This window comes from Liolophura sinensis, chromosome 1 (assembly GCF_032854445.1).
Source record: "Liolophura sinensis isolate JHLJ2023 chromosome 1, CUHK_Ljap_v2, whole genome shotgun sequence".
NCBI classification, from domain to species: Eukaryota; Metazoa; Mollusca; class Polyplacophora; order Chitonida; family Chitonidae; genus Liolophura; species Liolophura sinensis.
The window spans coordinates 89,874,322-89,898,048 of NC_088295.1; the positions used below are offsets into that span (position 1 = coordinate 89,874,322).

General features: G+C 38.8%; 2 protein-coding genes across 3 annotated transcripts in view; one reads left to right on the forward strand and one right to left on the reverse strand.

Moving 5' to 3' along the window:
- LOC135462050 (ATP-binding cassette sub-family G member 4-like) overlaps positions 1-16,621 on the reverse strand; it is a 30,523-nt gene extending 13,902 nt beyond the window's left edge. Inside the window, exons 1-5 of one of the 2 annotated variants that reach the window (XM_064739390.1) lie at positions 16,536-16,621; positions 11,560-11,916; positions 3,042-3,159; positions 2,398-2,587; positions 1,495-1,640 (exon numbers count right to left, since the gene is read on the reverse strand). In XM_064739390.1, coding sequence (XP_064595460.1) covers positions 1,495-1,640; positions 2,398-2,587; positions 3,042-3,159; positions 11,560-11,815 — 710 coding nt within the window. In that variant the 5' untranslated portion in view covers positions 11,816-11,916; positions 16,536-16,621. Of the gene's footprint in view, positions 1-1,494; positions 1,641-2,397; positions 2,588-3,041; positions 3,160-11,559; positions 11,917-15,045; positions 15,332-16,535 lie in introns of those variants that run through there. The other variant, XM_064739391.1, reaches the window with a different exon arrangement.
- A 64-nt stretch (positions 16,622-16,685) lies between these two features.
- Positions 16,686-21,992, forward strand: LOC135480702 (zinc finger protein 652-like). Its single transcript, XM_064760611.1, has 2 exons — positions 16,686-16,698; positions 18,293-21,992. Exons 1-2 carry the CDS (start codon positions 16,686-16,688, stop codon positions 20,959-20,961), a joined length of 2,682 nt encoding a protein of 893 aa, XP_064616681.1. The 3' UTR covers positions 20,962-21,992.
- Positions 21,993-23,727: the final 1,735 nt, after the last annotated feature.

The window sequence follows — 23,727 nt, forward strand, 5'->3', positions numbered from 1 at the left end:
ACTTGCCGAAGTCGTACTAGCAACGATGAGCGGGTATTTGACATGACCAACATTGACAAACAGCATTTCTGTACAGTATAGTATCGTAATTTTATTTAAGCCTTCTCCACCAACACATTACTCATAATTTATAATCACACAACACATTCAATCCGATTTTCCACGATTTTCCATGACCTCCAGTGAAATTTATGACATTCCAGGCCTGGAAAACAGATTTGCTAATTTTCATGGCTTTCCAGGATTTCCATGACCTGTATGAACCCTGCATGTAGGAAAGCCTGTCATGACCAAAAACCATGTGACCACATTGTAGGCCAGTCAAATACAGTCAAACCTGTACCTACAGCCACCTGTAATAAGCGGTCACTCTCTGCTGCGACCAAACAATTTTCCAGGTTAAACGACCTCCAATATGCCGACACCTGTCCAACGTGTCCATCGGCCAATATATCTTGCCACCAAATTCTAGATCAGCCTGTCCTGAGCGGCCGAGACTTTCAACAGTAATGATGATTGCCGCATCAGACATTCAAAAACTTCAAAATGATGACCACCCGACTTCAATAGTTTTGTAGTGATTAACAGTTACAACCTGCCACTTTGTGAAGACAAGTGAAGTGTGAACATTATTGGTCAATAGCCGTGAAGTCTATTGTTCTTTAATCAGGCCTAGCTGGGTATTGTCTGGACACCCCTGCACTGTGGCAGTGGATTAGCTCCATGCTGAGGTCCGCGCTATGAATGCCATAAACAGCCGACAGATATAATCTGACCTCCTGTGGTTCCTACCATGAATGGTTTCTTTGACAAATTATCTCGCTTGCTTGGCCATTATCTTTGGAGGCAAATGGTGCTGTGTTTTCATTTGGCGTGGCCAAAATATTGCCTGTATCGAACACATGGAGAAATTGATCTTCCTTCACTTGTACATGTTGTTGTTGTTTCACCGGTAATGGCAAATATGATTGAACTTCTCAGCAGTCTGCCATTTACAGTCCAAAACTTTGTTAGAATAGTCATTTATAGCTACGTAGGCCAAACTAGCACATGGCTTTTTAGGGCTTGACAATGACGGGAAGAAAGTTCTCCTGTCATGCGTGCCCTCACCTGAAACTCTTTCTGTAATCGGCTGTTAAATGCGTGAAATCGATAGGTCTACCCGACAAATCTTGAAATTATTGAGTTATTATTTTACTACAATTATTATATTTCTATGAAATTTATGTATCTGACCAGATTAGTGCTTTAACAATAATGTACAAGATTATTATGTAGGCCTACATGTGTAGATTTTCTGAAACTTAATTCAGTTGTGATTTGGCTTGGTCTTCACAACCTGCATTATGTGGCCAACTGTCATATGCGGCCACATTTTATGTATAGGCTATTTAAATATTGGCTGTTAATGAGTTGGATAATAATCTTACCTGGTTGGCTCATCAAAGACAATGACTGTCAAAATATTAAGAAAAAAAAAGTGATAACAGTTACCTGGTTGGCTCATCAAAGAACATGATAGGTGGATTATTAACAAGCTCTAGAGCAATTGACAGTCGCTTCCTCTGTCCTCCCGAAAGACAGTTTGTCCGGGTTTTCTTTGTCTCATTCAGACTCAGTGTGTCTAGAATCTCATCCACCTGTTGGCAAATAGAAACCACTTCTAACTAATTCATCAACACAGTGTAATGTACATGTAGGTTCCAATTCTAATGTATACAGCATACTACGATGATATCATCGACATGCATGACTAAAATTTTCATCTGCCTTCAAGTAAGTAATGATAACAGACTAATGAATATCCTATAAACATGAGTTAGCGTCCATCTCTATATCATAAATATTTAGTTTCTTGTAATCGAAATGAATACAAAGCGGCATTAACACTAATATTTGGTTTCAAAGGACTCGTACGTGGGAAGGTCTGTCAGCAACCTGCGGATGATTATGGGTTTCATCCGGGCTGTGCCCAGTTTCCTTCTATCCTAAATCCTGGCCAATGTCATATAAGTGAAATACTCTTGAGTATGGCATAAAAAACACATCAAATAAAGAAAGAAATCAAAGGATTCATCATTGATCATATAGATTGATCAGACCAGACTTGATGAAACCAGGGCCTTACACAGCCATTATGAAAGGTATTAACAGTTATTAGACCAGCATGTGTGTGGTTTGATATACATAATAGCTGCATGTACACATAAGTTACAGATAGTGTCTATTTACAGAGTAAATGTTCATAATGCTAAAAACACCTGTAGGCACACAGATTTATATCCTACATGTTTATGAGCGATCCACACATGTTCATACAGCCCTACATGTACCAGATAAAACCGCAGTACATGAACACTCTACTTGCGCATGTACATCTAACCCTCCCCTGTTTACCAGCTGCTTCTTCTCTGTGATGGTCATGGACTCATCCAGTTTTAGGTTTGCAGAGCACATCATGGACTCTTCCACTGTGAGGTGAGGTAGGAGGTGGTCATCCTGCATGATATAACATGACATCTTCCTGAACAGGCTCAAGTTTCGCTGACGTCCCTTCACCAGAATTTGACCAGATATGTTTTTTGTTCTGAAACAATAATTGAACACTATTTCAAACAAGATAAAGCTCCACATCTGTTTTTATACATCTAAAGGCACACGTATACATTTACACGTCATGTCTGATGCAGAAACCAAAAAAAAACAACAACCAAAAACAAAATAAAAACGGTACCTGTACATTAAGTCAGGTAAATTTATAGGTGTTTCAATGAGGGGGTTGTTTTGTCATGCCTCTTTTAACAATTATAACATATGTACATACACAGTCTGCACTTCAAGCATATAGTGGATACAATAAATGTACTTTTGATGTAACAAATTGTGCTCCGGTGCACGGATTAATCTGGACAAAACATGAGACTCTAGTGATTTAAGCAACCCATGAGACTAAGACTTGAACCGCAAAATGGAGTAATCAAATGACTTTGTAGTTGACGTAACTACTATGTGTACATCAAATAGAATCTACTTGTACTCACCTGTAACCTGCCAAAATGTTCATCAAGGAGGACTTGCCCGCACCTGATGGACCCATGATAGCTGACAGTTGACCTGAACAGAACTTTCCTGAGATGCATTTTAATATCGTCTTTGAGTCTGAAGTAAAGGCAGACAGAAACCACAAGTTAAATGCAAGTACACGTAGTCTACACTACCACAGAGACAGTACATAAGCAAAGGATATTGGGATGACAATTGAACAAAAACAACCAAAAAACAAGTAATGTGACAAGTTCTGCTGTCCATGATTCTGTGACATTTTTATTGCTTTTTGTACATTTTTAAATCCATTTGAATCACTGAATCCATTACATGAACCTACATGTAGCTTCATACAGAGAAAACAACAGAAATCCTTTTAAAACAATGCACACCTGGTGTGACCAGAAAAGACTAACAAGTTCTGAACATTATCACATGCATATGAATATAGGGATGAAATCTTTACCTACTTCAAGTATCTCAATCATTTTAATGTCATAAATACATGTACAAGCCTCCATGAAGGTAAATACTGTTTACACGAACATGTGTGTCTGTGTCAGCAAACAGCAAGTGCTGTGGATATCCCCGTTTACTCATCCATGATTACGATGTATAACTATAAAGTCAACAATAAACCATAAAACTTTAATTAACATTTTCAAACACATGTACATGTGCCAAGGAATTTCTTCAACGCTTATTTCATTTGTGTTCATGTATTATATAATATAACTGAATATATGTACTCATGTTACTTGTATAACGTACATGTATATGTGTAAAAACAGACCGTAAAACAATGTGCCCTTTATGAATGAGTTGTGATTGTTTTGAGGAATACACCACCCAATGTTAATAATGGATCACACTATGTACATGTACCGGTGCACTGATATATCTGCTCTCACATGACAGCTACCTTGTTTATCACCTAGGTAACAAATACATAAATTACATCTACAGTGTCAGACAAGCACCATGCGCAGGGTGCGGTAACCCAAGTGTAGAAAAATATCCAACTCTCAGGCAGCATGCTGAACTTTTCTCATCCACGCCACTTCCACCAGTCCTCCTCCCTAAACTCCAGAAACGTCATATCAACAAGGTTGCAAAGAATGACCACAGGTACCTGTGCAGTATAAGCACATGTTCACGTACGGCTACATGTATAGTAAGGACCACAACGCATATTGTTTAAGCCAAAAGACAGTGTGCATTGTTTAACACCATAACCTACACACACACACTGGAAAGTGCACGTATTGATCTTTGCTGTCTATGTGAGCGACTACTGCAGAGCACAACGATCAACTCCATATGCATGTGTACAGGTACAACCAAGCCTTTCTTGCATATTATCCACCTTTCAATATGTTTACAGTTGTGCAACATCAGTCTGTTTGGGGCAGTTGACTACACGGTTAAGTTACTCAGCCAAGCAAGTTTCACCACAATGATAAAGTACCTCTGGTGTAGAACAGAATAGCCTGTAAGCTGAGTGTCAGGGGAAATACTGTACACACCAGTGACTGTAAGCTGTGTGTCAAGTGAAATATTGTCTGTGTACACACAAGTGTGAGTTATGACAGAATGAAAAATGCAACAGTCTGTTTGTCATATCTAACAAAGAATAACAGACTTCAATACTCTGCATAAGGGTTAGTCTGACCTGGGTAGGGATGCACCAGTAAAGAGGGGCTGATATCCAAGGCAGTTTTCTCATAGAGGCCTTCTGGGGACAACCACACTGACACATAAACACATCTGAACTCTTGACCCCTCCCTGAAGCCTGATATAAAGTGGTCTAAGCTGATAATTACTGTAACACTTACCACATCAGTCCAAAACTATGGCCTTATCTCTGTGGCCTGGCTTTTGGCACTTGACAAAAGAACACAAACTAACAGATAATGATGTAGACACATGTAGCTGCACATATGTATATTGTGTGATAAGAAACAGGTGGTTTTAGTGGAAATCTCAAGCAGACAGCGCATTTACTTCCAATTCACATATTTTTAAAATATGCATGTGGCTAAAGCAGGCACAGCAGCACATGTACGTTGTCACGTGTTATTTAACTGTACTAAGTCAACTAATGTCAGAGGTTACAGAAATAACAAGTACTGCATTCTAGTTTCTGCATTTCAGCTTAAATTTACACATATTTGAGTTTTAATAGGACAACAGTTACTGCTCTTCACATATTTTTATTTTTCTTCTAACTAATGACCAATTGTCTTCTAGTTCAATGCACTGGTCTTCTCCACTCACAAAGGGCCTATCAGTTATTCTGTCTGTAATGGAGGACCAGGCCCTACCTCACTAAGGCATGCCTTTAAAGAGAATGCATTGCCCCAGAATGTCATATTATCAGACACTGTAAGATTGAAGACCCCTTCCCCAAGTTTTTTTTTTTTTTTTTGCAACCAAGTCGTTACCATTTCTATTTGTTCAGTTAGTGTGAGCATGAAAAATCTTCATTATTGGCACCACTGCCGTATGTGACAAACAGATCAAGGCGACATATCATAATACATGTTTTGGTCCTTACATTGTATAGTTGTATCTCAACAGCATAAATATGTCAAGGACACATAAAATACAGGTACAATCTGTCAACCCTTTTTCTCAGGATTATATCCAAATGTTCATCACATATAGCAAACGTAATTAACAGCTCATTCCACAATTTACCAGGTAACTTCTTCACCATAAAAACCGAACCATAAAAAACTTCATGTAATGTTAATTCACCCGATTGGGGAGATGAACTACTGGGCAGTAACCCAGGGGTCAAGCAGTGCTACAGGTAATGCAGGTACTCCCTACTTTTCCAAGAGAGGGAGCACTGAGTAAGCCTACCGAGGTGCACATTTCTTGAAAAAAAGACCTCATTATTTTGGGTCCCCAGCAATACACCTGGAAAGTGTAAAGCTGGTTGTGTGAAGAGGGGGTTCAGAAAATCGAAAGACATGTATATGCATACATGTACATGTACAGGCCTACATACATTGACATCCACCGGTACAGGGATTCTTGTAGTTACATACAGGACTGCAAGTATTTGCATGTCCTTGTCAATTCCCCAAAATTACAGCTTGTCATAACATTCTAGAATAAATTATTATTTTAGCTCATCCTCACGAGGAATAAATGACACTAATAGGCCTACATTTATTTAGTACAGTGCAACCTGCAGGCCTGCTGGGTTTACTCTAACCTCATTTGGCTACTTCAAAACCTCTCTTTAGATTGGGCTGGGGGAGTATCCAAACCACAGGCAAAACCTTGGGTAAACCATACAGGATTCACGCTGACGTTCGAAAAGTCCTTTCTAAACAATGGCTGCAGTCCAAAAGTGGTGTCAACCCTGGCTCTTACCTGAATTTGAATATCAAGACCTTTTTCCAGACTGAGACAATTTCAAGAATACTATTAATTCCAGACCAATGGCCGTCTTTTTTAGGGCATGAGCACATTGTTATTTCATTTATGGCATTTAGCCATAATCTGTAAAGCATAATCATTTCAAAGCTTTCAATGCTTATTTTTTTCCCCCAGAACTTTTCCAGTTGTCCCTACCAGTGGCAACCCTGTCTACTGTCTCAGAATATATGGACAATCCAATATAAGTATGGTGCATTTTACAGCTTTAAAATACTGCTGCTATCCTTTAATACATGCAGGAGAGCATACATGTTTGCTGCCAGAGGTAATCTTCACACAAAAGACGTTCAGAAGTACAGGTTTAGATGATGAGCCTCTGGTTATTCCTGCAGTCAGAATGATAACAGAACAAAATGAAGATAAACAGGTGTTAACTGGACAAGGGTAATAGTGTCCATGTATATCCTACAGAATAAATAAAGTACTCTACTGCAAAATCACAGTATCAATTTATTTATTTGATTGGTGTTTTACGTCGTATTAAAGAGTATTTCACTTATACGATGGTGGCCAGCATTATAGTGGGACGAAACTGGGCAGTGCCTGAGTAAACCCACAACTGTCTGCAGGATGCTGGAGACAAAGCCAGCATGGGCTGTCATAATAGATAATACCCACTTTAGGAGCGAACCAGGTAGACTCCAGGGAAGACACAAGTATCAAATGTAAATCCCAGAGAATCTACCATGCCTTGGCCACACATCAGATTATCAGGTCAGAACACACATTCATACGGCATTCAATAAGCGAGGGCAAAGTTGAACTAATCCAGTGAACAAGCCTAGGACCAGCTGTATTTACTAGTATGACTTCCAGTCTAAGTAGCAGAAAGCACTAGCAGCCCTAGAGATTGATGAATTCACCTAGTTCAACCCTGGAGAGAAGTAGGCCAGAGCATTGGTAATCCTTTGGGCTGTTTGTACTGTGCCAATGCAAGTCAGGGAGTCCAAGACAAGTCAGTCAGTATTAATGATCAGTACAGAAGAATGTAACCTACATTCACAGCATCCTGCCTGGAAACTAAAGTTGGTGTGCATGCCCTGAGTCTACTACCCTGCACACAGACAGTCCTGCTGATACCCTTCTTCTTACATCCATGTATCTGAAGACATCCATGTATCTGTACACACACATGGACTGTGTATCAATCTTATAAATCATACCCTATTGGGCACAGTTATCTCTGGATCTGTAATTGAATGTATCCTGTATTAAGGACCCCATATCTGCAATGTCAGGTGATGTTACGTACATGTACTGTATTTACATGAAGGCAAGTGACCAATCCCAGCCTAACTCAAAAATCATGGCAGCATCATAAAAGAACAAATCACCCAGAGGAGTGGCTCTTGCCAGATTACATACATCTAGTTCATCCAAATCTCTGCATTCAAAATGCTAAGCATACAGAGTTCACCAGGGTAAGTCTCATAATACTGGCTTGTTCTGTAAACATTAGCCCAAGCTAGGCTGGTACACTACTAATGTAGCACTCAGTATCAACCTACATGTACCTCCATGTGGCCAATTTGAAATGAACAAGTTGAACCAATGCTGGACAATTCAAACTTGTGTCAAGTCCCAGCAAGGCATGTGTTGGCAGTTCAAAATCAAATGTACAATCTGTAGATTGCCCTTATATCTGAAGGCAATAAAAAAAGCAAAAATCAATAAATTCCCAATGGCGACCTCCAGATGGGCGTGAGTTTCCCCTACGTTCTGTGAGGTTCCCTCCAACCATAACAGTGGCCACCATCATATAAAACATTCGAGTACCATGCAAGACATCATCAATGAAAAGTTCTGTTGGAAGAAATTTCTGCACAGCCAGCACTTTATACCTGGCCTGGCACTTGGCAGAAATTTGACTTCAAAACAAGCCAGGCACTGACTCTTGATGGTTTACCTCTAGGATGTTTGCTTTCCTTTAGGATAAGCCTGTGTCAAGAAAGACAAATGAGCAGCCTAGATAGTAAACTAAAAATGTATTTCAACTAAATATTAAAATACATGCAGTTTATACCCCTACATCAACAATGACACGTTCTTAACAACTGAGTCGCTCACGAAAAAATCCACGGAAACCATCCCAAGAAAGCTGCATGCTCCAGCTGATGATTTCTCTTTGTGAATATGTGTGTATGCCATTAAAATATTGCATGCACATGCACATACAGTTTAAAAGGGGCTACCTTTTAATACCTCATATTTCCCAAAAAAATGCATACCTTAAACAAACAACTTTTTCTCTATTTGCCAAGAATGTGGTACCTCAAATTATTATTTTCAGAACATATCAGACCTACAGTACCAACATGGACTTTACTACTAATTTTTAATAGTAAAACATGCACAGGCAATTCTGATATTTTGTGAAAGCTCATTATTTGGACTATTCTAAACCAAGTCAAAATTCAATTGGATTTGTGGTGATCATTTTTTCATCAAAAATCTTGAGTATATCCCCCCTAATGACTTTACTGATTTGTTTGATTAGTGTTTTATACTGTACTCTAGAATACTTTACTCATATGGGACAGAGGCAAGCATTATGGTGGGAGCAAACTGGACACCACCCAGGTAAACCCACAACCATGCATTTATAAGTAGTTTGTAAACTGAAGAAATACGTACAAGCACATGTAGTATAGCATACATACATATGTAGATAACTCAATGACAAATTCTTCTTTTTTCACTGTTTCAGTATTCCTATTAAAATGACCTTTTATCAAAATTGATACCCTGTGGAGTGTAGCAAATATATGTAGCTGATGTTCAGCAGAAGTAAAGCCTTATATTTCTCATATGTGACATTTTCTCTTGTCTGCCCACACAATATAAAAAAAACACAACGAACTATAATCATGGTCTGGATGTGTTTTATGTGAAATTCTGTGTGTAAACTGCATGTCCAGTTCTCCTTGTCCTTGTGAAGGTTTTACAGTGATCAGTCTAGCCGTCACTGCAATGTACACAATTGTCCTTTACAGAAGACTTTCACATTGTACATCAACCTTTGCAGTCTGGTTTAACACAAGCTATGCATAATTTATGGTTCTTCAACCAGGATAATGAAAACAGACAAGAGCCTATAAACACCAAGGGAGTATTAAAATATCCATCTATGATACAGTGATCTTCACACTCACATTTACCTGATCGATTTATGTATGTATCCATTTGTAGAGCATATGCATGCAAGTGATTCTCAGACTGATGACAAATGCCAGGTGAGTGGCCTGAGTGTATTCATTTCACTTTACAACACCAACATGTACCAAGCCTGATACCTGGTATTATTCAACTTCTATATAACAAACGAGTTTTCTACATATGTGTAACTGTGCGATAACAGAACACGTTTAACAGCCATATTACTTTTTCCACTGTGCCATCCACCCCTACTCTGCCCACCTGGAAATTATGGCCAAGGTTTCACTGATACATGTACAGTATTCAGGCCCCTAGTCAGGATTTATGAAAGGTATGGGGGATGAGTGTCCTAGTCATGACAGCTGGGCGTCCACTGTCTCTATAGCCGCCAAGAACTTGTCATCGCTGGAGATGGCTATGTTGCAATTCAAGACCAGTTTAGATCTAGTTTATGTCTTGTTTAAATAAATGTCAATATCAATACCATGTCACTCATGGAGCTGCTCCACTGTTAATAAAAAATGGATATTTTCACACATTTGCTTACAGATACTGCATAAGTATCGCACTACATTCATTTCTTAAAGGTAAAGAACTTTTTTAAAGTGCTCCTTAACAGAAAGTTTATTACCTTAAGGCCTATGCAATAAGAAATTGTTTTACTTATGTTTTTTATTTCGTATATCTTTTTGATTTATTTTAATTTTTGTGATTTCCAATACATTAAATACAAATAGCACCATGAACATGAATGTTATTTGTTCAGGAATTATGACTGATAGTATTGGGTAAGGCATTTGAAACACAACAAAGTTCTGTTACGGATGTCACTTCAGTCAATCAATCAAGTTACTTGGAAAATTTATACCATTAGAATGAAATTTTTTTTTTAAATTACAAAAACATTAAATTCATTTTCTTGAATACATATAGCTTTTTGGCTGGTCTGCTTAAGGAGAGCTTTGCATAATGTTTTTCTTATCCTACAAGATTGACTCATGAGTATGAGTATGTTGTCGTTGTTGTGGCTTTGACAGTTGCGTTCATCCGGTTCGTAAAAAAAAATTGAATAGACTTGCTCTGTGCGGCTAGTCTTCTGTCGGTGGACTGACACTTCCCCTCGAGCCGACCCGAACTTGGCATGCTGTTGGCAATGGTCTAATGCTTAAATTTAATTGTTGTGCAAACTTGTCAATGAGAGCTTGTTGATCCACCGTTGCAAATTATATATGCGCAGTTGGCTGAATGTTAGAATCTTGGAAACCTCCTTTCGGGGTAAGAATTAGGATGCTGGCAAAGTTTTTCAACTTTATAGTTACTCGACAATATTTGGAGGGAAAAAAAAGTCGTCCTGCAATCGGAAGCGTTGTTCAGTGAATATGATGTGACAAGCTGATGAAAGTATTTACAGTACTGTTTTGCAGAAAAACACAGCAAATCAAATAAAGTGTTTTTTTAGAGGCAGAGCACACTGCAGTGTGGCTTCACAGAGGCATGGCAGATCTCCCAACTGCTGGCTAGGTGTCTGGTATTGTCACATTATGTAGTGTGTCTCCAGTGGTCTATCAATATCTTACATGCTGTTCCCTGACATTTACATCTGCATTATCTGCAGCAAAGAGCACATAACTGTACTTGCCAAAAGCTTACAAATTTTTATCACCAGACTGCATATATTAAACAAAAACTTGAAGTGCTATGTGTAAGCAAAAATACACCCCAAGGAACTCGGATATGGGCTATGTAGAGCCAAGCCTACATGTATAAGTGCACTTTTCTAATAATCCTACTTAGTTTCTTAAAATATAAAAAAAAAAACAAAAATTTTTTCGATCAAACATATTTTCTTTCTCTCAGTAGCCTAGTATATAACTTCTTTGTATAACAAATTATGGAAAGCTTACCTTTGCCATTTTTCACCTGATACACCATATCCTTGAACTCAATGTCCACAGCCTTGCGCTTTGACACATGTGAAAATCGGCTTGGGGCCAGCAGAGGATCGCTTCCTGACCTTCCATTGGCTGTTGGGAGTTTGTTGGAGACGTGTCCATTGGTCAGCTGGTTATCCCGAGTTAAACCGTCTTTCCTTGCATCCTTATGGTTGACAGACACTTTTGTTATCGGCACATGTATATGTACCGATAGCAGCTCAGCCATCCCTTCATGTAAGCTCTCCGAGGATTTTGTTGGAACTTTGATATCGAACAAGTTACTAATCCACAGACCACCTTACCTCACAAATGTTCGTCACAATGCCACTGTGTGAAAAAACAAAAATAAAACTATGTAAAACTCTTATAAATTTTAATATAAATAAGACCAATTTTTAATAACATTGCCCCATAACAACATCCTTAACAATAATGTATAAATGTAGTCTTGTTGTCAACCTAATTTTACACAAGGTACATGTAACAGCTCAGCTTGTACGTATGTTCATGTCAAACACAATTAACAAGAACGCAGCAACAAATACTTGAGCCACAAATATATTTCTGCTTACATGTCTCAGAAACTTAAGTCATATTTTTGGATGGAGGAAACTCGGGGCATCAGTAAACCACTGTATATCCCCAGACAAAGGGACTCTCAAGATTCTGAGGTTCAGCCATAATAACCCACAATGAATAGTGCATGTAGCCTCTAACTTAGCACAATTACATGCACTTAAACCAGAGCTAATACATGCATCTTTATGGACATGCTGTACTAGTACACGCATCATCCATGATACATGCAGCTGGTTAGGTCATTCAGTTTAATTTCACACAGTGTGTTTTCACTTTGTACTTGTGTGTACATGTACATGTATGTTTAATAGTTCTGTATATCACTCACTCATGCTGGACTTACACAATGACAACGAAAATGCATGTATCAGCTAAGTTACAGATAGGGTATGTCATCAGTTTACACAGGACACAGCTGCTCATGTAGCTGTACAGTGAGTAGGGTCAGGCAGAGAACATCTGATGAGCTGAATAGAGACGGGGTCATTGTGTCACTCACGGACAAACTAGAGAGTGACAGGGAACAATAGAAAGAAAGGTACATAGCTGTGATATACAGGTCAAATATTGAGTACATGTACAGCATAGGTACTTCCTATAAACTGACCTACATGTGTATTGCACATTACATCTCAATAAAAGATTAAGGAAAAGGGTAGTGCACTGTCTGTACATCCCTATTTTGTACATTGGGATGTCCCTGATCCATGTGATCAGTCCATAACTAAACATTTGCACTTGTTCTAATATATATATATATATATATATATATATATATATATATATATCTGATTAAATAACAGTATTTCAATATCACTTTGAATTCAAAATCACTGCAGTATACTGAACAGTATCCATTCTAAACAATAAATCAGATAACACATGCACAGGTATATACATGTACATGTTGTACTAAGTCAAGATCAGCAGAAAACAATTTGAGCACAACCTGGTTGTTTACTGTGCACAGTGTTGGATGGGATTTTCTGGATGAAATGCTGAACAAAGCAAAGCAAAGCACTAAACATGTGTAAGAACATACATGTACTGTAGATGTACATATACTAGACACATTATTTATTTATTTGATTGGCATTTTATGAATACTCAAGAATATTTCACATATATCACGGCGGCCAGCACTATGATGGGCAGGAAACCAGGCAGAGTCTGGCGGAAACCCACGACCATCGGCAGGTTGCTGTTAAGACCTTCCCATGTGTGAACGGACATAAAGCCAACATCAGCTGGACTTGAACTCACAGTGATGGCTTTGGTATCCTGGTATGCTGACGGTAAAACCCCTTGGCCACGGCCCTCCACATCTTTAATGTACACGTAAATATGTACATGTAATGGCATGATACATGTAGCTGTACATGTGGGAACAGAGACCAAATGCTTTTATGTGAGCCAGTGGAAGTCAATCATGTATACATCATCTATACTATTACTGTGCAATCAATCATGTATACATGTACATCATCTATACTATTACTGTGCAATCAATCATGTATACATCATCTATACTATTACTGTGCAATCAATCATGTATACATGTACATCATCTATACTATTACTGTGCAATCAATCATGTATACATCATCTATACTATTACTGTGCAATCAATTATGTATACATGTACATCATCTATACTATTACTGTGCAATCAATCATGTATACATCATCTATACTATTACTGTGCGATCAATCATGTTTACATGTACATCATCTATACTATTACTGTGCAATCAATCATGTATACATCATCTATACTATTACTGTGCAATCAATCATGTACATGTATACATCATCTATACTATTACTGTGCAATCAATCATGAACATGTGCACATCATCTATACTATTACTGTGCTATCAAAGATGTATATGTATAAAAATAATCAACATTCATGTAACTAGTAAACAAAATGACAAACAGATCAAATGGAATTTATCAGTCAATATGATGACATAGTACATCATGCACATACAGAAATATGGCTCGGCCAAGTGTACATGTACACTTTCGTGTCTAGCAACTTCTCTAATGGATGACTAAGACATGCGAAAAAGACAAAAAATGAAGATTTTTGATCTTATGAATTATATCATAAACATACTATCAATCTTAGCTGTTCTCTCAACGTAAATAAAAACTGTAATAATCTAATCTTAACAAATTATTTAATCCTACAGTATGTAAAATATTAAAGCTTTCAAAGAAATAGAGTAAATTGTTATTTATTTTTCCATTCTTCAAGTTTTTGCAGGTATAGGATAAGTATACATTTGTGCCCACGCTACACACGAGAAAAATGACATGTATGTTACAGAAGGACTTCCACACCTATTATGAAATTTAACTAATTCCCCACTACAAAATGCTGCACAACCCAGATGAGCCACGCAGTAAATACATACATATTGACAACTGCTCAGCCCCCTTAATTTGACTGCACTGGTATTTATCGGAATACATCATACACTTAATGTAAACACACAATATCTGTGACTGTATGGAATAATTTCACCCACGTACCTAGACACAACAGACAACTCACAAGTAATGTCGACTGTTGAAGTTCAAAGACTCTACAACATATGCTGAGAGTCAATTATTAGCTAGGTGTAAATACATTTACACCACACAGGCATGTACATGTACATGTACCAGCCCCCTACTAAGGGACACATATATACGGAACACATGAAAAACTTGAACAAAGAGATACATATGTATGTGTGTGCCATTAGCCTGAATGACTGCGTCAACATACACAAACATGGAAATTGACATCTGATATCTGATCTGCACGTTTCCCTCATATAACAGGACTACATCCAGTAGAGAAATATGTGTTAGCATTTTCCTTACCACCTTATGAACTGTCCCACAGAGTCACAACAAGATCAGCTGTTCTAGCCTTGGTAACTGCAGAAATCTAGACCAGCAAACCCTTAACAAGAACACTGATGGGCTAAATTTAGAACCTTGATGCTGAGCAAAGGTTGGATTAGTCCACTTTCTGAACACTGAAGGGTATCATAGGAAGACAACTGTGAAACTATCACAACAAAAATACATAACTGTCCAAATATAATGATAAATATACATACAGAAAATTTATATCCACATGTATCAATCTTAAAAAATATACTACCATTACTCCACCATCACTGTCGGAGATACACTACAGAAAGCCTTGATGACTGCACTGTCCTATCAACAGACAGACCCATTAAAGCTGACAGGTGAACATATCTTTGTGACCACACAGGTACATGTACCAATAACATAAGAAAAAGTAGTTCTAAGAATTGTCACAAAGAACAAACAAATCCTTTCAGCTGTAAGGCATAAATGAATGACATCCACCTCAACATGATTTTCAAATATTTCAAGCAGAGTTTCATAATAACGGTATTGTTTATACTTCAGATTAAAATACTGACAAAATGTATTCCCTCCCTTTAATTCCTAATCACAGTAATTATTTTTTTCATATACTGGTATTGTTTTATTTATTGGAAAGGATCCTATTGTATACTGAATACAACCAATTTGTAAATATATCTTCTTGGATGATCTATAGGTGTGTTGTCAAGACAGTAAAAGATGATTTTTTGGTCTGTTCTTAAAATATGATTCACAACATAACTAATTTAGCATGATACTTATAGCCTGATTACTGATGCCAATGATAAGCTGAGCAATGCTGATATCAACACCAACAACTAGAGACAACAGAAAATAAGCTTGAGCTCATTTTCAAAGTGGTAATAACTGTGATTCATGAACAAATGAAGGTAAGACTGACAAACCCACAGCTCTACAGCTGCTACAAGTTAAAACAGAAGTTAGTCAGTGCTTTACCAATACACTTGCGGAGATGTACTGAACAGATGTTCATTTAAATGTGTCATACATTCACACCTTCCCTATTTTAAACCCTTGTCAAGCATTTGTTTTCATTTTTTGTTTTCTTGTTCTTTTCACTTCCATGATATAAACCTATGCATACAGCATAGATGACATAATTTTTAGTCAACCAGTGCACTGGCCTTAAAATTTCCTACGATTACTATCCCGACTTCCTTACTCTATTATATCAAAGACAGAACACTTGTCTTCTATACAATATCGACAAATTTCGAAATAAAAAGGTTGTAAAGCACGAGATATTAAAATGATACCGATCAACTGTTATGGAAAAAACAGTCCAGTTGCAAAATGGCCGATACAGAATTAGACAACAAAGCCTGAAACGTCAATAGCACTACGGTAGCTATTTCACAGGTAACCTTGAGACACAGTGCAAGGGTGTCACACCTGATAAGACAACCACACACGCTTATAATACTTACGTGTCACAATGCAATCGGAGTGAACGCGATTAGATAACAAAGACTGGCGATTTCCCGAACAAACACTGACTGCGCGAGAAGAAAACCGGAATTGGTCATTATCACGTGCAAGCTCCAACCAATCATCTACCTCCAACAAAACTGAGCAAAATGGCGGGGGGAGGTAAGTGTGCTCGCATACCCGTCATGAAACTGTTTCCCTCATAACAAAAACAAAGGCTACTCCGCCCATTTAATGATCTATGTGTACTGAGAAATTGTTTTAGATGAGCGTAACGTTACATAGAATATAGATCACGTATATTAAACATTTTCTGAGTGTCTTGAAAATGGCACATTTTTAGGCCTTTGAGGGTTAAACTGCCTGTACCTGACAGCGCCTGTCCTATCGCTAGTGGAGACATTGAATAAATTACAGGGGCTAAGGTACCGTCATTACGAGGCCTATACGGCCCGCTCCTCATACGGTGTGATTATGCTGCGTTTAGAATGATGACGCAGGATCTAATATACATTTGAGATAACAGATGACGATATATTAATGTATATAGGCTCAACCTCCCATCATAATTAAGCAAGATGAAAAGTATGGTAGTATGAAAATGGTGTTTTCATGTCGATAGAGCTATATCTATTGGCCCCTGACATTAGGAAATCCATTTCAACATTTCATGTAGACATATATAGGCCTATACATGCACCACACCCCACCCCCGTCCACCCTCACCCTATCCGCGGCCCCACTTCCCGAGCTGCTTCTTTTATTTTCTATGAAACTAAAAGGTAACTAACTAAAAGGCCTTGCTTTAGGCCAATGTTTAGAAATTGATACCTGGTCTACAAACTACAGGCCTACAGGCTTAGCTTATTTGATAGTCAGAACTTGAGAGAACTGTTGTAAAAAGATTTAAAATGGCATTGCTTCAAAAATAACTTTGAAAACGACAACTTTAACCTCAATTTTAAACCTATTTCGTTTTCACCAAATATTTCAGATAAAGTTTTCATATCAGCCCATTTTTTGGATAATATAATCCTAGTTCTAGAAAGAACTGAAATGATCCCATTATGAATGAACAGGCGAGAGGCGAACAAGGGAACGAGATTTAGTCGCCAAAGCGAGATTTACACGAATATGTAAATCGCCTGAATAACGATTGAATCTCGTCATAAAGTCGCTTTGTCTTCTTAATCTCGAATGAATCTCGACTAAATCTCGGTTTGTCGTTCAAATATCGCCTTTCCTGTTTTTTGTGATACCGGTAATGTGTAGGATAGAGCAAGGCCGCACCCGGCTTTGAAAATACATAATATGTGAGCACATATGGGTAATTAAAAATTAAATACAACTTTCAGCACAGAAACGGAGGAAAATGGCTTGTGACAATTACACGTTTGCAGCTACAACGTACATTTGCTATAGGTAACTATCGGTAGTGGGTATAGGCCTACCCTTCAAGAATCTCTCTCTAAATGGTTAGGTATCCGATCGCGTTTGTAGGCCTGTAAATGACACAAAGTTTTTCACGATATCCTTCAGACACCCTGCAGTATGGATACGTCACAATTCAGCGTGATAAAGTTCCCATGGATTTATGTAAAAAAAGTTACAGACGACAGAGACGTATGATTATTTTCTGTGGAATACTGGTCCTGTCGTTTAAGTATTAAGTACCGGTATATACATGCATGCATTTATCACTAGCTGTTTATATACATGTCTAGTATATTTTTCATGTTTTTCTTGCTCTGTGCAGGTGGCGAGGTGGGCGACACTTCCCCCATGTTCTGTGAGGTTTTCCCGGGCCATGGGGACAAACTGCTGGATTTCTTCAGCAAGCAGCGCCACGACGACAGCCTCTGCGATTGTGTGCTAACTGTGGAAGGGGTTGAATTCCCGGCGCATGCCTGCGTTTTGGGTGCCTCTAGTCACAGCCTTCTACAACAACTGGTTGAAGTCAGAAAAAACAATATCTCCAAACTTTCAATGGATGATGTTACATATGAAGGATTCTATCCGCTCTTTGAATACATGTACAGTGGATTGTTAAAATTTGAAATGAATCGTGTCAAAGATATTCAGATGTGCGCGCAAACACTTGGACTCAAGGATCTGGACAGTTTTTTTGAACAGTTCTCTGACGATTCTTATGGTAAAAATATGTGTGCTCCTGTAAAGGAAGCTGTTCTTCATGGGGACCCTAAATCCGAGGTAGAAAACTATTCTAGTGATTCGTCATCTGATAAACAAGGATTACCAACAGAGGAGAGAGATTGTCACATTGTCAACAACGAACCAGAGCAAAATGTCGTCACAAGCATCAGCGGTGACGAAGAAGGAGGAACCCTTGTCAGCAGCGATGGAGATCACAGTGCTACGTCTGGGAGCAGTGGGGTGTCGTGCGACTTAGCAGAGGCTATAGAAAATCCTCAGTCCGCAGACACAGTTCAGGTCTCCAACTCGGATGACGTGGATACGTCAGGTCTGGATGATTATCTCAGCTTCTTTGCAACATTAAGTGCAAATGCCGAACCTATTCCAGCTGAACCAACTCTTGACCAAAGTACACTTCAAGATACTAAGGAAGCGCCCAACTCACCCCTTACACCATCCTCAGCACATCTGCAGACTGGGATGTCTCAAAGCGGCGGAACGCTAGAGACTTCCCAGGAGCACTGCCAGCTTTCTCAACCTTTAGTGGTGCCGAGTTTGGAGGTCATGGGCGAAGATCTCAGAAGCAACGTAAATGAATCAATTTTTGGCACTGAATCTTCTGTGAGAACTGGTCACTTAATTAGGGAAAACATTGGCACATCGAAGCCTGGCATACAAGTTGACGTGGACGTTCAGAGGAAGACATTAGAGGGACATGTTTTGCCCGAAATAAGTGGTGTACGATGTAAATCACCTGAAGATATTTTAATTACAAAACAAAACCAAAACCCTGGAACTAACATCGCGGATGGTAATAATCAGTGCAGAACAATGCAATCCGTAGGTGAAACTGGGCGATCTGGCTCAGTGAGTGAAGCAAGTGAATTATGTTCAGGTGAGAGAGCAGATAATTTATTGATGGTCAAGAAGAATGTTGACAGTGATTCCCAGTCCAAAAACTCTCAAGGAACAGTAAGCAAGTCGAGATGTGGAATGAAGTTAAGAAAGCGTCCTGCCTCCAGGCGAACGTATTCTTCCCCGTCGGAAGAGGGCTCTGTACAAATTGACAACTCAAACCGCCGCGTGTACGTGCGATCACAGGCTCCGTTTAGCAGCGAATCCGCTGGGAATTCCATTCAGTTCGGCGCTAATCTAGCTTTATTGCTAAAAAAGCACGGAGTATCAGCTACAGCGTTGACGGTCAAGACTTCTCAACTAAAGACGGTTCAGAAACGCAAGAGGACAACTCCCCGAAAGATTCACAAAAATAGCCCAAGCTTCAAGAAGGCCGTGGGGGTTGACACTTCCGTTATGCGACGAACGAAGAAGAAAAAAACGGAGAAAGGAAAGAGTTCCACGGAAGATGCAAGGGTAAAGGCATACAATTGCCCATTGTGTCCAAGGGGATTTTTTCGAGAACCGTCTTTGAAGAAACACTGCGAAGGTCATGCTTACGGTGGAATACACAAATGTCACGTGTGCAGCAGGAGCTACGTACGTCTGTGTGATTTCACCAGACATGTCCGCAGTCATGGGACTCTGCGCTGTGAGTACTGCGAATTTACCACCAAGTCTCAAAAGCATTTTGTGGATCATAATGAACAGAAGCACCACTCACCCAAACCTTTCCGCTGTCATTTCGAAGACTGCAATTTCGCGTCCAGCAAGCTTCATGATTTAGACGAACACCGGCTGATTCATAGCCAAGTCAAGTGTTTCAGTTGTGAACTGTGCGGCAAGACATTTGCTCAGAAAGGCGGTTTATATAGCCATAAAAAGAGCTGCATGCAAAAGCGAGATTTTTTGTGCGACATTTGCGGTAGAGCTTTTAACCATCTAGGCAGTATGAAATCTCACCGAAGAATACACGTTGGCGAGAAGCCTTTTGAGTGCAGTGAATGCAATGCTCGCTTTAGTGATCATCGGAACTTAAAGCGCCATAAGCGAATTCATGAAAATGCCTTCCCATACGCATGCGATTTTTGTGATAAGCGGTTTAGGCATTCAAATTCACGAAAAAGCCACATGACTAAGCAGCACTTTCAGGTCGACGTGCCAGAGACCTCAGCGGACAAACTGACCAAGCTAATCTCACCCATGAACCCTTACTTGATATCAGTACAACAGTTGCCTGTACAAGATGTCTACCTACAGCAAGAGCGGCTCCCCTTGTATGAAGAGCGAGGACTGGCTCCACAAGTATTGCCTGACCACCCCCCAACAGATGCCCATTATGTTAATCAAATTCCCCATCAGAACTTGCAACAATAACCCCAATAAACGTTTGGAAGTATACTCTTATAACAAATACTAATATTTTTATAAAACAATCTCAGCTGTTAGCCTTTAGTGCTGGATGTTTCTTCGATCCTTGTTTCACGTGTAAGCTTTACAGGGTAAATTTAGTTTAAATGTTTAAATTTTGTTTAAACGTTCATATTATAGTTGAAGAGCAAAGTTCAGCAAGTGTACAGGAATACTGGCCCAAAAAGAAAACTGAGCCATTCTTCTCACAATCGTGTCTAGTTTTCCAGCCATTATGTATAGTTTAGTGATTCCATTAAGTTGGTCCAAAAGTTCTTAAAATATTCAAGGAAAAATCTTAATTATTCCATTGCATGGTGCAGCCTAAGGTTTTTTTGTTCTTTGTCAAAGAATGGCTATAATTACTAGGCGCTGTAACTTCCCCAAGAACGTGTGATTGCACGTTATGATAGAAAGTGATAATTACCCAGATATGGATCCGTTGACTGCAATATGTCGACTTCCCGAAGCTATTGTCCATTAATACCATGCATATCGTTAGCTTTTTCAGAATCTTTATTCTCGCCTATTAATTAGTTTACTCAATCGTTAATTAAATCATCTTATCTATGCATGCATATTTTGTTATTCTATTTCGAGAGTAAGTGCTACGAGCATCTTTGTATTCTTGTATTACTTTATTTTCTGTGAATATCCTCTATATGAAACACTGTTGATGTGTATATCTGTGAGTTAAGTATACCTTGGTGAGGTATTTATGTACATGTATATATTTTAAGCTACATATATACGCTCTGTAGCGGCAGAAGTGCTAGACTGTTTATGTTTTACTGTTCATTTGAGATTATGAATATCGTCATACAGAATTGCAGCCTGTTATTACTCGTCCAGAATTTGGCACGGATTGTTTTGTTCGTTTGTTTGATTGTTTTCTGTGAAATACACAGAACTGCCCCGTTAAAGAAACTTGTTTTGCTTGTTCATTGCTTTTCGTGGATATTTAACCGTGACAGAGCAGTAACTGTTTTCTTCAGGCAGTTCTCTACGTCATGGCCAAGGAGGTAACCTATTTGAATTGAGTTCTGGAAAGTTAGGCTGCAGCTTTACGTCTAGAAGTTTGACTAGTAACAGACGGAGGGCTGTGGTTTCCATCAGATTATGTTTTCTCTCTATAATCCTTAGTGCTGGTATATATGTGAAAATAAATGTTAAATATACTAATCAAATAGATAAAATACATATATTGTCTGCAGATGCACTTTAGATCTGTTTACAAGTTAGTGGCATATCTTTCTTCAAAATACTTTCGGATATTTGATATTATTCGACGAACAGCTCTGAAAGATACCGAACTGTTTATTAGGACATTTATTCTGGTCCAAGAGTAAGGGTTGGCATCAATGAATGTGCGATACACCAATAGGTCCGCTGTGAATTACCTCCCTTGTTAAGCAGCAGCGACTATGATGTAACGTGAGATTAGTTTTTGAGACGTAAAACTACGAGAAATGGGACCTCGTCTATCAAAGCATGCAGTTTGTAGGTGATATCATGAGAGTGACAAATATTTTCTAGGCAGCAGAATGTAAAAACAGATGATACCAGTCTTTGAGAGTCGTCGAAATGTGGCGAGATCTTAAATGCAGTCTGTATATATATATATATATTTGTATAAAAGTATATATATTTGGCTGAATCAGCGACGCTGTCTATATTGTGTTTTGACCAGAATTTTTAAATTACTCCCAAACTGAAAAATACATGACATTTATCCAGGGCTCTCCGAATAAGTTTACAAAGTCCTAAAGTTAGGCCTTTAACTCAGGAACTTGCCACAAGCAATTTTACTGGGGGTCCCACATCACCACAGCCTGCTCCTATAAACACACCTTTCAAGCGGGAGAGTGACCTCAAGGAGGGTAATTCGGTGCGACCCTATTAAGTTTAATACGTGAATGTACGGTAATATTCGTTGCTGGGAGTTCGTACTGTGTGCCCAGTCAATTGGGTTTCCAGGTATAGTGCAAGGTTCCTAAAAATTTCAGTTTTGGGCCAGCGGATGTATTTATTTGTTTGATAGAGGTTTATCAGCGCGCGGGTATAGTCAAGAATACTTTGTGTGGACGTTTGCGGTCAGGTGTATGAGGAAGCGCGGGAGAGCGTTATAAGTAAGTCATATTCCCAAATTCAGTATTCTCTTAGCTTTCTTACTTATTAAGACAGGAATGATCAGTAAAGGGGGAATAACTCCTGTAACCAAACTTGGAGCAGATATCTTGATTGTATCGGGGGCTCTTAATGGCTCCCGTCAAAGTTACTTTGACCATGAGGACGGGGGTCGCTTGATCGATTCCAGCTATCGGCTACGGGTTTGAGGGATATTTATCTGATGCCTGGCAGATGGCTTTTCTCCACGGAGGCTCTGTCCGTTTTATTCTATCCATGAAACTTAGAACTGAACTTAGAATACAGATTGCCGTGGTGTTTTCATTGCCGCTTTTCACTGTTCTCCGCATACAAAACTGGAAGACTTCCAACATAAGAATTAACATAGAATAATTCCAACCAATACATATCTACATAAAAGAGGACGAAAACCGTATGATACTTGCGGTAAAGCAAAATAAAGAAACAACAGAGCACTTATTTTTAGAGTGCTCAACTGTTCAGCATTTTTGGGATCAATACGAAAACTGAATCAAAACTATCATTGGATAGCAAGATAAAGAAACAAAAGAAAAAATAATTTTTAGATGGGATAAAAGTATGCCG